This window comes from Anomaloglossus baeobatrachus, chromosome 6, assembly GCF_048569485.1.
Source record: "Anomaloglossus baeobatrachus isolate aAnoBae1 chromosome 6, aAnoBae1.hap1, whole genome shotgun sequence".
NCBI classification, from domain to species: Eukaryota; Metazoa; Chordata; class Amphibia; order Anura; family Aromobatidae; genus Anomaloglossus; species Anomaloglossus baeobatrachus.
In genome coordinates this window covers 181585473-181601665 of record NC_134358.1, presented here as the reverse complement: position 1 = coordinate 181601665, position 16193 = coordinate 181585473, and the positions used below count along the sequence as shown (strand labels likewise).

The window sequence follows — 16193 nt, the reverse complement described above, 5'->3', positions numbered from 1 at the left end:
AAGTAGGTTGTGCAGGTTGCAATGAGTGTTGTTTGAATAGGAAAGAATTTTAAAAGGCTACAACATAGTGACTTAATTTAATATAGCTGGAGTGATTGCTCAATTTACATACTGCTGAAAGTCAGTGAATATCATCTAAATGTAATGATTTTATGCAACAAAAAGTTTTCTGTCTAAACTCTAATATAAAATAGAATCCAAATATTAAGCCTTAAGCTGTTCACGACATATGACGTAAATTAAATCAAGTATAGGCACATAAAAGTGGATAGGCACCACCTATAATAATAATACCAATAAACAGATTATCCGTGCAGTGTACTGAAAATCATGAGAACAAAGAAGTACACATACATTATTATTATTATTATTATTCAAACACCGGAACGCTAAATGAATAAGATCTGCTACTCCTGTATATCCAAAGTATTGTATAAGGATTGTGGGAGAGGATCCCCTATTTATTGTAAAGGGGAATTGTATTTTGTGATTTGACGGTTTTATATTTGCACTGTGTTCAATAAAATATGTATCACTTTAGATATACAGGAGTTGCACATCTCATTCATTAGAGTTCCTGTGCTTGTATTTGTACTTCTTTGTAAATTAAATCAAGCGTCATGTCCCTGAATTTGATTCAGGCTCGCATGCGGAGCTTGCATCTTTCCTGTGTAATTATGGCTAATTTTATTAGCCATCATGTGCTTTAAAAAGGCAAAGGTGAAGCACCTTTAAACATGCTCCAGCAGGGGGACATGTCATTCCATGAGCCCATTGGTATGCCCGTGACATGATCATGGGGTGCCGATGGGTTGTTATGACAGTTGATTGTCTGCTGAAGACCCTCCCATCTGTCATTATGATTCTCTTGTGAAACCCAGCGTTTACCTGGTATTCATAGGACACCGTGATTTTCTCTGTACATAGCAATGCTGATGCACTCCTATGTACAGCACAAGCGATCAGATGATTGCGGCTTCAAGTCAACTAACACATTATTATATACAGTGATAAGTAAAAAACTGTTTTTAAAAATATAAACAAAAGCATAAACACAAGTTCAAATTGTCCCCCTTTTGCCCCAGTAAAAATAACATTAAAAAATGCACATTTTTGGTATTGCTGCATTTGCAAAAGTCTGATCTATCAAAATATAAAATAAATGTATCCAATCGGTACACAGGGTAACAATAAAAAATCATACTATTAAAAGTTTTGGCCACCTTAGCATTGAAATAAAAAGCAATAAGAGGTGAATAAAACACTGTATCTACCCCAAATTGTATCAGTGACAACAGCAGTTCAGGGCACAAAAATAAGCCCTCACACAGCCCCATATCCTGCAAATTGAAAGCGTTACCGGTCTCTGTAGTTATTTTTTCGATTGATTACAGTTACACACGCCCCCACACTGAGTGACAGCGTCTGATGCTTCCAATCACAGACTCGGTCTGTAGTCCTATATCGTACAGTAATAATAAATAAATAAAACAATTGGCGTAGGGTCACCCTACATTATGATACTCAGCACAGATAAAGCCCAAGGCTGCAGGCTGAAGTCCCCAGCCATGCGCTTTTCTTGGCTATGTATCAAAATAAGAGGAACCGCATGTGGCTTTTATTTTTTAATTATTTTCCAATTTTCCTGGAGCAGTGACAATCTTGGTAATAAGGAGTTAATCGCAGCTCACAGACATGGGTCTCCCCAGCCTGAGAATACCAGCCCCCAGCTGTCGAGCTTTATCATGGCTGGATATCAAAATTGGGGGGGGGACTGCGCGCCGTGTTTTTAAATCATATATTTAAATAATTAAAAAAAAACCGCATGCAGTTCCTCTTATTTTGCTACACAGCCAAGATAAGCGCCTGTGATTGGAAGCATCAGACGCTGTCACTCAGCGTGCGGGTGCGTCTGACTGTAACCAATCACAGATGACTGTGGGCAGGGAAAGCAGGGCATATATAATGAAGGTAATGAGCGGCTCCAGAAATTAATGAGCGGCCGCGGGAACAGTTACAGTCTTGCCGAAGCCTCGATAAGTATGAAGCGCTTGCTTCATTCTTATTTTCTTTATTTTTCCATTTTTTATTTATTTATTTATTTATTTTTTTTATTACTTGAGTTGCCGGATCCGGATTAATGCCCAGAATTCCCTGAGAATTCCGGGCCTGGCACTTGGGTGCTTTTGAAACCGTGTGGATCTAGACTTTTACAGTCCGGGTCCGCCCATCACTGCTAACTAGTTAATAGCTGGCTGGCAGGTTATTGTGGTTCACTGCTGAGACCCTTAAAGATCACTAAAATTGGGAAGAGGTGGTCTATAATTGTATGAACTGAGTGGTGGTAGAACATACACATTGCTCCTCCATTGAAAGTTAATAGAACTAAGAAGAACTGTAGCTGAGTATTGCACTATAGTATCTCTGTGAGACCCATACAGTGACACGGTACATGCTCGACCTCTGCTGCATTAAATCAGAGCACTTGAGCCTCATGCTACTGTGATTATTGGGGTTTCGGCAGTGGAACCCAAGTCATCATTAATCTAGGTACAACCCTTTAAGGAATCACAGCTGTCTACAAATTGAAAGAATACTGTATGTTGATAATTTTTTTATTGTTTTAATATGTCTAGAAAAGTAAGAATAGGAAATAATTTTGCTTAAAAATATTCTGTCATTTTGATATACTCTATACCAGGGACTGGAAATTAATTTTCACAAATGACCACATGAGAAACTGTGACAGCTAAGGAGGGCTCATCCAACAGGCCGAACTTAATTCTGCTCAGTGTTATTATTAACAGTAGTAATAGTTGTAGTAATATCATCATTATCTTCATCATCATTATTATTATATATACATTTTTAACAGTTAATATTGAGCAGAAGGAAGCATGTTAAATAGCAAAACAAAAAGTAAAAAGCTCACCACACTGCGTATAGCAGTTTCAATGTACGATGTAAGAAATGGATACTAGATCCCCTGGTAAGATGTCCACCAGAAAAATAGAAACAAAGAAGTGAAGGAACGGCATTTTCCAAGGAGCGATGAGTAAATTATTATTTTTTTTATTCAAAGCATGTTAAAAACATAAAATAAACTGTAGCATGATTATACCTGACGCATTTCGGGCTCACAAAAAAGATGCCCTTAGTCATAGGAATCAATGATTAAGAAATCTATGACTAAGAGCATCTTTTTGTGCTCCAGAAACACGTCAGTGTTATAATGCTGCAGTTTATTTTGTGTTTTTAACATGCTTTGAATAAAGTTTTTGTTATTTTACTCATCGCTCCTTGGAAAATGCTGTTCCTTCACTTCTTCATAGTAGTTAAATAGCACTACTGCTGCTAATACATGTTTCAATAGGGTAATTGTAACATTACGTTTAGGAGCTAACCAAAACAATATAATTTACTGGTTTTTAAAAAAGTTTATAAAAATCAGTATATCATACTGCCCCTGTTATTCAGCCTTAAAGGGGTATTCCCATCGCCAAGATCGTATCCCAATATATAATAGGTGTAGTAATAATAATAATGTTAGCAAATACCTCCAATTGGAAATGTACAGTAGTATAGTTCTCCCGATTACCTTCATCACTTACCTCATATGCAGGGCATAACAGTAGCTTAAGAATCCATGGGTACGACCACTAGCAACTAACTAACTGACACTATATGAGCGGTCGTAACATGGATACCTAAGCTGCTGCAATGCCCTGCACATGAGGTAAGCGACGTAGCTAATTGATACAACTATACTACATTTCACATCCCCCAAGAACTGACAGACAAGCAGTAAACAATAAATTAAAAACATACAGCCTGAGTGGTTAAAAAAGAGCTGACAAATCCCTGTTCCACCATTGTGCTCAATGAGGTCTGCATGTTCAAGAACAGTATCGAAATTGTGAAGCCTGTCGGGGAGGGAGGATTGGGAAGCGTTTAGTTCAGTACCACTTTCAGCCCTTTTGCGATCACAGTCTGATGGCTAGACAGGAACAGCCAAATGGCCTGATGGGGCCTGTGGGCCACACTTTGCCTAGGTCTGCCTTATACAGATTTCTGTGTTTTCATAGTCTCAGACTATAAACTCATCGTCATTTATTTACTACATACCGTATTTTTCGCTTTATAAGACGCACTTTTGTTCCCCCAAATTTTGGAGGAAAGTAGGCGGTGCATCTTATAAGCCGAATATACGGGGGGGGTGTATATATATATATATACTAGAAGGTGGCCCGATTCTAACGCATCGGGTATTCTAGAATTTACATATTGTGTAGTTAATGTATGAATTTTGTTATATATATATATATATATATATATATATATATATGTATATATATATATATATAGATGTTGTTGTGTGTAGTTGCCAGTGTTTGTGAAGGGCACTGTAAATGTTCTGGGTGTTGTCTGGGTGTGGGGGTGTGTGAGAGCGTTGTTGTATGTGTGTTGCGTTGTGTGTGTTGCGTTGTTTGTGGAGCGCTGTGTGTCTGCAGCGTTCTGTGTGTGTGGTGCTGTGTGTGTTGCGCGGTTTGTGTGGCTGTGGGGTGCGTGTGTGTGTTTTGGGGAGAGGTATGTTTTGTGCAGTGTGTGTTGCGCGGTATGTGCGTATATTTATGTATGCCGCGGTGTTTATGTGTTGGGTGTTGTGTGTGTACGGCGTTGTCTGTGTGTATGTGGGTGTCTGTGTAGGGCGGTGTTTGTGGTTCCCAGTGTGTGTGTGGTGTGTTGTGCGGTGCGCGTGTGGCGGTGTGTGTGTTTTGGGGGGAGGTGTGCACCCCCATCGTGCTCCATCCCCCATGCTGCGCACCCCCCATCGTGCTCATTCCCCCATGCTGCGCATCCCCATCGTGCTCCATCCCCCATGCTGCGCACCCCCCATCGTGCTCCATCCCCCATGCTGCGCACCCCTCATCATGCTCCATCCCCCATGCTGTGCACCCCTCATCGTGCTCCATCCCCCATGCTGCGCACCTCCCATCGTGTTCCATCCCCCATGCTGCGCACCCCCCATCGTGCTCCATCCCCCATGCTGCGCACCCCCATCGTACTTCATCCCCCATGCTGCGCACCCCCCATCGTGCTCCATCCCCCATGCTGCGCACCCCCCATCGTGCTCCATCCCCCATGCTGCGCACCCCCCATCGTGCTCCATCCGACATGCTGCGCACCCCCCATTCGTGCTCCATCCGACATGCTGCGCACCCCCCATCGTGCTCCATCCCCCATGCTGCGCACCCCCCATCGTGCTCCATCCCCCATGCTGCGCACCCCCCATCGTGCTCCATCCTCCATGCTGCACACCCCCCATCGTGCTCCATCTTCCATGCTGCACACCCCCCATCGTGCTCCATCCCCCATGCTGCGCACCCCCCATCGTGCTACATCTCCCATGCTGCGCACCCCCTATCGTGCTCCATCCTCCATGCTGCACACCACCCATCGTGCTCCATCCCCCATGCTGGGGCCGCCGGGGGCGGGTCCGAGCGTGGCAACGTGTGCCGGGGGCCGGGCTGAGGGGGCGAGGCGTCAGCGTATGCCGGCTCCCTGCACATGTGTACCGGGAGCCGGTGTACGCTGGTAACCATGATACACATCGGGTAACTAAGAGAAGCGCTTCCTATAGTTACGCGATGTGTATCATGGTTACCAGCGTACACCGGCTCCGTCACGATCACAGCATCGCAAGGTTATGTCAGCCGGGGGCAGGGCCGAGTGTGCCAACGTGTGGCGGGGACGAGCGGGCGAGGCGTCAGCGTATGCCGGCTCCCTGCACATGTGTACCGGGAGCCGGTGTACGCTGGAGCGGGCGATGCGTACGGAAGGCCGGGGCAAGCGGCTAATCCATGCGGGGGGCGGGGCGAGGCCGAGGCGAGCCGCCAATCTGTGGGGGGGTGGGGCCAGGCCGAGCCCAGCGGCCAATCCGACAGTTGTCACTCTAACGACACTGTCACGGTGACACAATTTTGGAGCAAGACAGAAAGACAGACAGAATAAGGCAATTATATATATAGATATATACACTGCAGGGTCCAGGGGAGGTGGGGCAGCTCTGGAGCGCTGCTGGGGGCAGGTGAACGCTGCGGGCGGCAGCGTTAGATCTCCTGCTCGAGCTCATATAATATGCACAGCCGCTGTTCATCCCTGTGCTGCTAAACCGCACCGAGGTGACGGGCTAGGGGAGCGGTGCATATTATATATCCCTGCGCCCCCCTGTGATGGCACATGCCCGCCCTGTGTTTGATATGGCCCCCATGGTGCTGCTCATTTAAAAAAAAAAACGCTTTACTTACCCCCTCCAGCGTTTCTCCACGGTGTCCTGCTTCCACTGGAGGTCAGGTATGCAGAGATGAGATCACTCTGCTGTGCCGATCACATGACGGCAGCAAAAACCAGGAAGTGGAGGAAGAGAAGCACGGAGGGAGACAGGAGGGAGATCAGCGCTGGAGGAGGTAAGGAAAGTGTTTTATTTTACTATGGGCACCAGCATGGGGGCGATATCTAACACAGGGGGACTTGTGCAATCCATAGGGGGCCATAGGCAGCACAGGGGAACGTATGCAATCCATAGGGGGCCATAGGCAGCACAGGGGAACGTATGCAATCCATAGGGGGCCATGGGCAGCACAGAGGAATGTATGCAATCCATAGGGGGCCATAGGCAGCACAGGGGAACGTATGCAATCCATAGGGGTCATAGGCAGCACAGGGGAACGTATGCAATCCATAGGCAGCACAGGGGAACATATGCAATCCATAAGGGGCCATAGGCAGCACAGGAGAATGTATTCAACCATAGGGGGCCATAGGCAGCCCAGGGGAACGTATGTAATCCATAGGGGTCTTATAATCAGGTGTGTCTTATAAAGCGAAAAATACGGTAATTAGTTTATATTGAGTATGAAAACTATAACCTATCGAATGGACAGGGAAAAATTTTCAGATGACAGGGCGTCCGACTGTTGGAACTCAAATGAATTCCATTAATGGGTTTCTGCAGACCCCCTTCTGAATGGAGTGGAGGTCAAGTATGCACTCACCCGCTCCATTCATTTGCTATGAAGCTGCTGGAGGTAGCTGAGCATTGTACTGCTTCTGCAGGTGCATTTTAATCTTTTAAGATCATTTCTAATGTTATTTCATTTTTTTAGTTGCATTCAAGCAAAAAAACATTGCTAAGTGCTGCTAAGATGGACATACCCTTTAACACCTCATATTTTTTTAGGAAAATAAACAATTCAACGTTTAGACTCATTTATAGACAAATACTAGTAGAATGATTGGTAAAGGTTGATGCCGTCAAAATACCGGGGTCCTTTTTATTTATTTTACCAAGTGGGCACCATTTACTATATTGTAATTACTGTAGAAGTTGAAACCAAAGCCAAATACACTTCATTTATTAAAAAACTGGCCATGTTGCCCGCATTAATCTTTCACGACTCAGCTTTCATTTGGCCGAAAGTGAAGATTTTCTTTTAGACAGTTTAATAAAGGACAGAAAGTCGTATATTTTATACACATTAATATTGTTAATGTATAATGTCTACATCTCTTACTCATTCTTTTATTTATGTATACATGGCATCTTCAGTACTTTCATGTGTAATTAATATGTGTTCATGAATGCTTGTTTGTGCTTGATGTTTAGTTGCATAATATCACATTAGACTGTGTTAAACATTTTGCTTGCTTTTTTACTTATTAATTGTCTCTGTGACTGTTTGCGCCGCTAGCTGCAACACTGAAGCAACCATGCTGTTCTCAAGGCAGTCCACACTTGATGATTTAGATGGACCAGATGCTGTACCAAAAACAAGTGAGCGCGCCAGACCTAGGCTTCGTAAAATGTACAGCATGGACATGTCCTCTTCCTCTGCTGACAGTGGCAGTGTAGCATCAAGGTGCCTTATCCATGCATGCCTTATTCACTCATTCTTTGGTCTATAGCCACATTATTGCATCATTCTAGCATTTGTTTTAAAGGGGATGTGTTTTCAGAAAATGACCTATTGTTTAAATCATGTTTTTATGACAAATGTATTTTGTTTTTTTAAATTGATAGAGGTTTTTTCAATTGCCAATATCATAAAATTAAAAAACAATGAAATCTTGCATTTATCACACTGGCCATTAAGCTTAATACTAGATTATTTTATCCAGGTTTGGACAGATGACTTTTCAGTCATCTCATCATCACAAACAGGATTATGAAGAAAGGAAACATCTCTATACATGGTAAATAATCCAGGAGCAACCATTCACAATAGGGGGTATCACTAGTGATGAGCGAGCGTACTGAGCACTGCTTATTCCTCGCTCGAGCATAGGGGTGCTCGGGTACTCGTGGAGCTCGGATGAGTATCGCAAGTGCTTGGATATTTAGTCTATAAGACAGCGACAACAATGCACAGGCTTGCTTCACTGCATGATGTGTGCGGGTCCCCAGGGTGGACCATTCGCAGTCTCTGGCTCTTCAATGGGATAGAACAACATTCTTGGACGTAGTGTGTCCAAGAAACAAATAAAAAAACCTCGCTCCTTCCAGAAATGCTCTTTTTATAGCTGACTGTATGTGAGCGGAGAGCAGAACTTCCCAATCATTGACTTTCCATAATGATTGTTACTCGCATTGAGCTCGTCCGAGCTTTTGACCAGCTGGAATCAAGTAACAAGCATTTGAGCATTTTAGTGCTCGCCCATCACTAGACTTCACAGCTTACCTCTTACTCCTGCCTTGAAAATGACCTTTATCCATATCACACCATGGCTAGAAAGTATTTTATTTCTAACAAATTGAGTCAGAATTAATCTGCTGCTTGTGTCCATGTGGCTACTGAAAAGAATAGAAAGTCGAAAAAGAACACATCTAATATTAGGCCGAATGGTCAGTGTGGGAATTTCATAGTGATAAGGCCCTTTATCAGTTATCAATTGTTTTTTTTTTGTTTTTTTTTCAGTAAACATGTTTTCCATAAAAATATTTAAAGGGCTTGTCCGGTATAGAAAAAAAAAATTGAAGGCATGGATACTATTAAAATAAAAAAACAGTACTCACCTTCTGGTACCATCAATGGATCCTATGTAGAGAAACCCTTTACCACTGCAGCTAGTTAAAGTCTTTAGTGGGCCTCTGACTTCAGAATGGAGTAGGCATTGCTTTTGGAGTGGACAAAGACCTACCTACTGGCCTGCACTGGATCGGCATGTGGACGCTGGAAGGTCTATGCCTTAACATAACGTTTTTTTCTGGTTCAGACAACCCCATTAATAAAAAAACAGATTTGAAGAATAAGTATTTTTCTGATGGCACATTTCCTTTTACCTAGGTTGTATTTTCCATCATATTGCATGTAGCCATGGTATAATTGCTACATTAGCATTGTATTTAGGTACAAACCTTGTGTTAAAACTCTGCAACATGTTTTATCCATCTTATAGTAGTAATGCATTTAAAGCACGTGTTGCTGTGTTTTTGCCATTGTTACACCTAACTGCACTGAATAATGTAGTTTAAATGTGTGTATATTTCTTTTTTTCTAGTTGTTGGTTGTACAAGGATCTTAATAGAAAATCTTTTGACATCTTTGATCTAATACTGGAAAATTGTAAAGGGGAATTGTAAATGCCAGATGTACTTAGACTTCATTTTTGTGTAACACATTGATCACAGTACTAGTGCTATTGACCAGTTCTAGTGCTGTGTAATATGAGCTACCGCTTATATCAACACCTCTCATATTATAGGCTAAAGATTTTGCTGTCATTTATAGAGTATATGATGAGAGTAGTTGACTGCTAACATTTAATTTAATGTACTTTTAGAGGTATATTAGTTCGATAGTACAATAATGTTGTATATTCCATCATGCTGACTGATAGCACCAATATACAGTTGTGCTCAAAAGTTTACATACCCCGGCAGATTTTTTGCTTTCGTAGCCTTTTTTAAGAGAATATGAATGATAACACAATCTTTTTTTCCCACTTATAGTTAGTGGTTGGGTGAAGCCACTTACTGTGTTTTCTCTTTTTAAATCATAATAACAACCAAAAACATCCAAATAACCCTGATCAAAAGTTCACATACCCAATTTCTTAATATCGTGCATTGCCCCCTCTAACATCAATGACAGCTTGAAGTGATTTGTGGTAGTTGTGGATGAGGCTCTTTATTTTCTCAGATGGTAAAGCTGCCCATTCTGCTTGGTAAAAATCCTCCAGTTCCTGTAAATTCCTGCACTTTCTTGCATGAATTTATAATGCTCACCGCAGCACGGCGAGCATGGATGTGTGAACCTACTAGACCGCAGCTCGCTGACCACAAGCAGGACATAGGAGAGCGTAGATGGTGAGCAATAGACTAGGTTTATTAAGAATCCTTAAATAGGAAAGGAGTGCGAAGGTGACCGGGAGAGGCTCCACCGGACCATGCACCGGACTCCCCTGGAGAAGCAACCAGGAGCAAACCCCTATATAGGGGCTGTCCAACCCAACCCCAGGGGATCTAAATGCACAAATCTCCAAGACAGTGGTTATGACTCACCGCATCACAGGGAAAGAGCAAAGTCTCTGGTTAGTGTACCCAGACAATGGCACAGCACAACGTGCGAAGACACGGCAAACTTGAAGGAAGTGGAAGTGGCTCCTCCAAGTGCGGCACCGCTGTTACCGCAAGGCTGTGTGTGACGTGGAGCCAAAAGTTGAGCTTGAGACCAGGAAGGAGGCACAGCTTACGAGTCCTTTTGACAACAGAGAAGCAGCAGTTCCAGAGGCTCAGCAAACAAGAATAAATCTAAGGATAAAAAATGACACATTAGTAAGAGGCACAGGAAGAGGTATGCAGTGCAACCCCTACACTGACAACATACCTAAGGATAGAAAATGTTGCCCAAGCACTTCCCATAAGTGGGGGGGTGCTTTATATACACAGAGCTGCTCAGCAATAGGCTAGGAGGGAATTGCCCTCAAAACAGCGATGATGTCAGAGGGAGGAGTGAGTCAGAGATCACATGATCCTATTTGCATGCAGGACTCTGCAGTGTTACTGTGGATGCAGGAGAGCAGGGCACGCGTGGGAGCTGTGTCAGCTTGCTGGAAATGGTAAGTACAGAACGGACAGAAGCCGTTCCAGCCCTGGTGACGCTGCGGAGATGCCCCCGGTCCCCATGGCCAGCAGGAACCAGAGTCACAGCGCTTGGGGACGGCACAGGACGGAGCATGACAGAACTGCGCGCTTGAGTTCTCCCCAGAGTAGCTCCATGATATTGAGGGCAGGAGACTGAGATAGCCACTCCAGAGCCTTCACTTTGTTCTGCTGTAGCCAATGACCGGTCGACCTGGTCTTGTTTTTTGTTTATCGTTGTCATGTTGGAACGTCCAAGTAGGCCTCATGCACAGTTTCTGGGCTGATGAGTGCAAATTTTCCTCCAGTATTTGCTGATAACATATTGCATTCATCTTTCCTTCAACTTTTACCAAGCTTCCTGTGCCTTGTTAGCTCACACATCACCACATCATCAGCGATCCACCTAAGTGATTTACAGTAGGAATAGTGTTCCTTTCATCATAGGCTTTGTTGACACCTCCCCAAATGTAACATTCATGGTGGTGGCCAAAAAGTTCGATTTTGGTCTCATCACTCTAAATTACCTTGTTCCAGAAGTTTGGAGGCTTGTCTCTGTGCTGTTTGGGGTATTGTAGGTGAGATAGTTTGTGGCATTTGTGCAGTAATGGCTTTCTTCTGGCGACTCGACTATGCAGCCCATTATTCTTCAAGTGCCACCTTATTGTGCTTATTGTGCATTTTTAAACAGCCACACCGTTTTTTTCAGTGAGCCTGTATTTCAGTTGATGTTAACAATTTTCCTGGCAGTTGTGACCAAAATTTTTGTTGGTCTACCTGACGGTGGTTTGGTTTTTACAGAACCCCTGATTTTCCATTTGTTAATCACAGTTTGAACACTGCTGACTGGCATTATCAATTCCTTGGATATCTTTTTGTATCCCTTTCCTGTTTTATACAGTTCAGCTACCTTTTCCCATAGATCCATTGACAATTCTCTTGCTTTCCCCATTACTCACAATCCAGTAACGTCAGTGTCTGGATGAAAGATGCAAGAGTCTGTCTGGATCCCAGAAAGTCACTCAGCTTTTATGCACATACACTGATTACAAACAAACAGGTCACAGGTGAAGATGTTACCTTTATTAGCCATTCAAACCCATTTTTGTCAACTTCTGTGCATGTTATCAGGCCAACATCACTAGGGTATGTGAACTTTTGATCAGGGTCATCTGGATGTTTTTGGTTGTCATATTATGATTTAAAAAGAAAAAACACAGTAGTTTGCCAATAAATGGCTTCACCCAACCACTAACCATGAGTGGGGAAAAAGTTTTTGTGTTATCATTCACATGCTTTGAAAAAAGGCAAAGAAAGCAAAAAATCTGCTGGCGTATGTAAACCTTTGAGCACAACTTTACCTGGAGACCCTGTCATCAGGAGTGTAATGGCATATATGTAAAGTACGGTATGTAAAGGTGCTTTAGTGCTGATTAAATCTTTAATGTTCTTGTACAAATCCTTTTTGGTGTTATGGAAAAATGCATATTGGAAATTGTATGCTAATGGTTGTGTGTGCACTTGGGCGGGCACTACACTTAAAGCTTTCCTGCCTCTCCATATTCCCAGCCTGCCTCTTGTTTTTGACTGACAGATTACTCATGTTTCAGTGACCTGTCAGTCAAAGACAGGAGTCTGACAGCGGCCAGTCGAGGAAAAGGCAGAGAGGCAGGAGAGCTGTAAGTGTAGTGCCCACCCAAATGCAAAAAACAACATAGAAAAATCCCCTTAAAGCAGATATACTTTAAAACAAATTTTAAAAGATATGCATTAAAATAGACATTACAAAATTTGTGATAAACCAAGTGATTAAAACTGCACTTTCCCTATGTTGTCCCTGAGAAGCTAATATACCTACCTACCAACGAAGGATTTACACCTTAAAGGATAGTGGTTCCCCGTTCCCCTAGCTCAGCATAAACAAATTCTACCACTTCTTAAATATTTAATAGGGCAGGTAGAAGTAACGTAGGTAGTTGTAGGTTACTTAGCTTAGTCAGTGCAGGTAAACTTGCGTTATGCCCCAACATGTTTCCAGCTTCATGGGTTCATCAGGAGGCCGAGATATGTGAGTAGATATTGTTGATGTAATCCTCTGATTATAAACGCCAGCTGTGTGCTGATGTTCACAGGGGTACTGTAGTGATAACCACCCCCTGCTCTCATGGCAATCCATCAGCATTCCACAGTCAAGTCACAGACGTGCCGATGGGCACATAATATGACGCACCCCCTACCAGTGCATGTTAAATGCCACTGTCGAAGATTGACAGTAGCATTTAACAGGGTAAACAGCTCTACTCTCTCACAGCTGTTAAAGGCAGATAATGAATAACTCAGCCATGATCTCCCGGCAAAGATGCGGGTTTTAGTGCAAGCACGCATCAAAGTCAGACAGCTGGCATTTGACGTACCAGTCATATGTCAGTAAGGGATTAAAGCACCTTTATATAAATGCCATTCATTTTGGGGTATAAAATCATGTTGATAGGTTCTCTTTAAGTGTAAATAATCAAGTAAAATGTTATTCAGTAATTATTGCAAAGTTTCTGCACAGCTATCAATGCCAATCACTGTACTGACAAAGGAGTGGTCTCCCTTTGCCTCTCATCACTGGGCTGGTGATTTGGCATTGTAGGCTATGCAGGTGATTATTTTATTCTGCCAACCAGGGCCTAAAGTAGATTCATTATGTCCAGCCCAGTCCGCTATGTACTAGATGCGTGTACCTTTTACATGTGATGTTATACTGTTTAGATACTGTATATGATTAAACAGAGAGTGATTATTTTACTAAATAATTCATATTAAAAATGCCTACAAGTGTTTCTAATGGAACTTAAAGAACCCAACGTTCTACCAGTTACCAAACAGTAACATCATTGGAGTAGCACAGGTGCTGTAACCACTTACTAAGGCTGGTTTCAGACGTTCGTGTTTCAGTACGTGGGACATCCGTTTTTAACATGGATGCCACACGTACCGATGTTATTCTTTGGAGTTACTCACATGGCCGTGTTTAAACACAGACCATGTGACCCCTTGTGGCCCCGCACGCACACACGCAGACATGTTCGTTTTTTCCTAGGCAGCACGGGTGTCACACGGATTACACACTGATGTAATCCGTGTGACATCAGTGTGACACGTAACAGAGAAAACACGGGTCTTTTAAATAAATAGATTTTCTATATATACCTGTATCCAGAGCTGTTTTCTTCGGCTCTGCTGCCTCCCGCTTCTGGCCACCGCTCATTATATTCACTGATAGAGTTTGTCTCCTTTACTGGAGAGACAATTTGTATATTCACTGAGTATTCACTGCACTGAGGACCTGGAAGCCAGAGCATTTCAGTGTATACATGCATGTGCACTATTGTGTGTATGTGCTCGGTGTATCCATGTGTGTCTCCTATGTGTGACTGTATACATATGTGTGTATATGTGCTCAGTGCATACATGTGTGCGCTATGTGTGTGTGTGTTTGGTGAGGACCTATAAGCTAGAGCATCATGGGGACAGCATCGGGGACTCATAGTTCCCAATGAACTCTGAGGAACCTGTGAAGTCACCATCCTGACACCCGCTGTAGCGTGAGTGTCGCCGGGGTTTCATCAGGATGTCATCAGAGTTCAATGAGAACTCCAATGACCTCCTGGATGTCACTGCACACACTGCTTGCTGAATTCTCACCTGTCCCCGCTATGCTGTACCAAGTGCTGTCCCCACGATGCTTCGGCTTCCAGCTCCTCAGTGCGGTGAATAATCAATGAATATAATGATCGGGAGTCAGAAGCAGGAGACAGCAGAGCCGAAGAAAATAGATGGATACAGGTGAATATAGAATTTTTTGTTATTTCAAAGACCTTTGTTTTGTCCGGTATGTGTCACACGTATGCAAACAAAGATGTCACACGTGTGTCAGACGTGTGACACATGTGTGACCATAACCATATGTGTGGCTTGTACCTTATTAAACACGGACGTCTGAAACCGGCCTAACGGATATAGCAGAGCTTGTTTAGTTCAAATTGTGCAATCTGGCAATAACATGTGAGATATTGTTTTCACTGCAAGAGGGCCCCAACCTGGGATTTTCTAGCAAAAATCAGGTCCTTCATGGAGCAATTAAGGACACTTTTAGGCATTTTTATAATACATGTTATTTACTAAAATCCTCCTTTTGTGGCTGCCCATTCTTTTCTTGAGATGGCAGCTACAGAATTGTCATAGGTACATTAAAAAAAATGTTTAAAAGTAAAATATATTTGCATAAAAACTAAGTAAATAAAGTTTCTCATTAAACAAATCATTTTACTGAATAGAAATAACAGTAAAAAACTTACACATTAGGTATAAAATTATTCTATAAATGTGTGAGATGGTAAGAAACTGACAAAAACAGTGGCGAAATTCCATTTACAAGCATTCTTTCATTAACAAAAAAAAAGGTATTTAAATTAAACCATAACTTATAGCTAAAAAAAGTTATGGCTGACCAAATACTGTGAGGCAGAAATTAAAACAAATCAGTGGTCTTTAAGGGTTAATGGTATCTTTGTGTACTACCGTATTGATAGCCTATCCTTAGTCAGTTAAAGTTAGATGGGTGCAGGTCCAACTCGTGATACCTCTGCCAATCAGGTGACTTAAAAGGCTAGGCTTCTTCATGGTTTACAAGGCTTCATACTTCTCAGTAGCGGTGCCTCGTGATATAGCTCAGTTGCCTTCATCTGAGTGGGATGGAGCTGTAATAACCTGCACTTCCAAGAACAGCCACTATATGAGGAGTAAGTAGTTGTGCTTGGTACACAATGATAGGGAATCAGTCCTTGATGGAGTGCTAAGTCTCTTCAAGTTAGCCGATTGCAGGGGTGTGAGAGTCAGGCCTCTACAAATCTGACACTGAAAGCCTATGTTAATGATAAGTATACTTTTATAGTTCCATATAAAACTTTACATTCCCTTATGAACCATTGTGCCCCCTCGTCTCCCCAACACTGAATATATCCTTCCCTTTATTATCCACACATATTTTGATATCTGAACTTTT

The 16193-nt window shown here is 42.7% G+C and overlaps 1 protein-coding gene across 13 annotated transcripts in view; it reads left to right on the top strand.

Annotated features, from left to right (window-relative positions):
• The window catches only part of PIEZO2 (piezo type mechanosensitive ion channel component 2), a 630266-nt gene that overhangs the window by 501257 nt on the left and 112816 nt on the right, over positions 1-16193 (top strand). For 10 of the 13 annotated variants that reach the window (XM_075314549.1, XM_075314555.1, XM_075314551.1 and 7 more), the window contains one exon: positions 7752-7919. The exons of the other annotated variants lie outside the window; for them this stretch is intronic. In XM_075314549.1, the coding sequence (XP_075170664.1) occupies positions 7752-7919 (168 nt within the window). The remainder of the gene's footprint in view (positions 1-7751; positions 7920-16193) is intronic. 13 annotated transcript variants of the gene reach the window in all.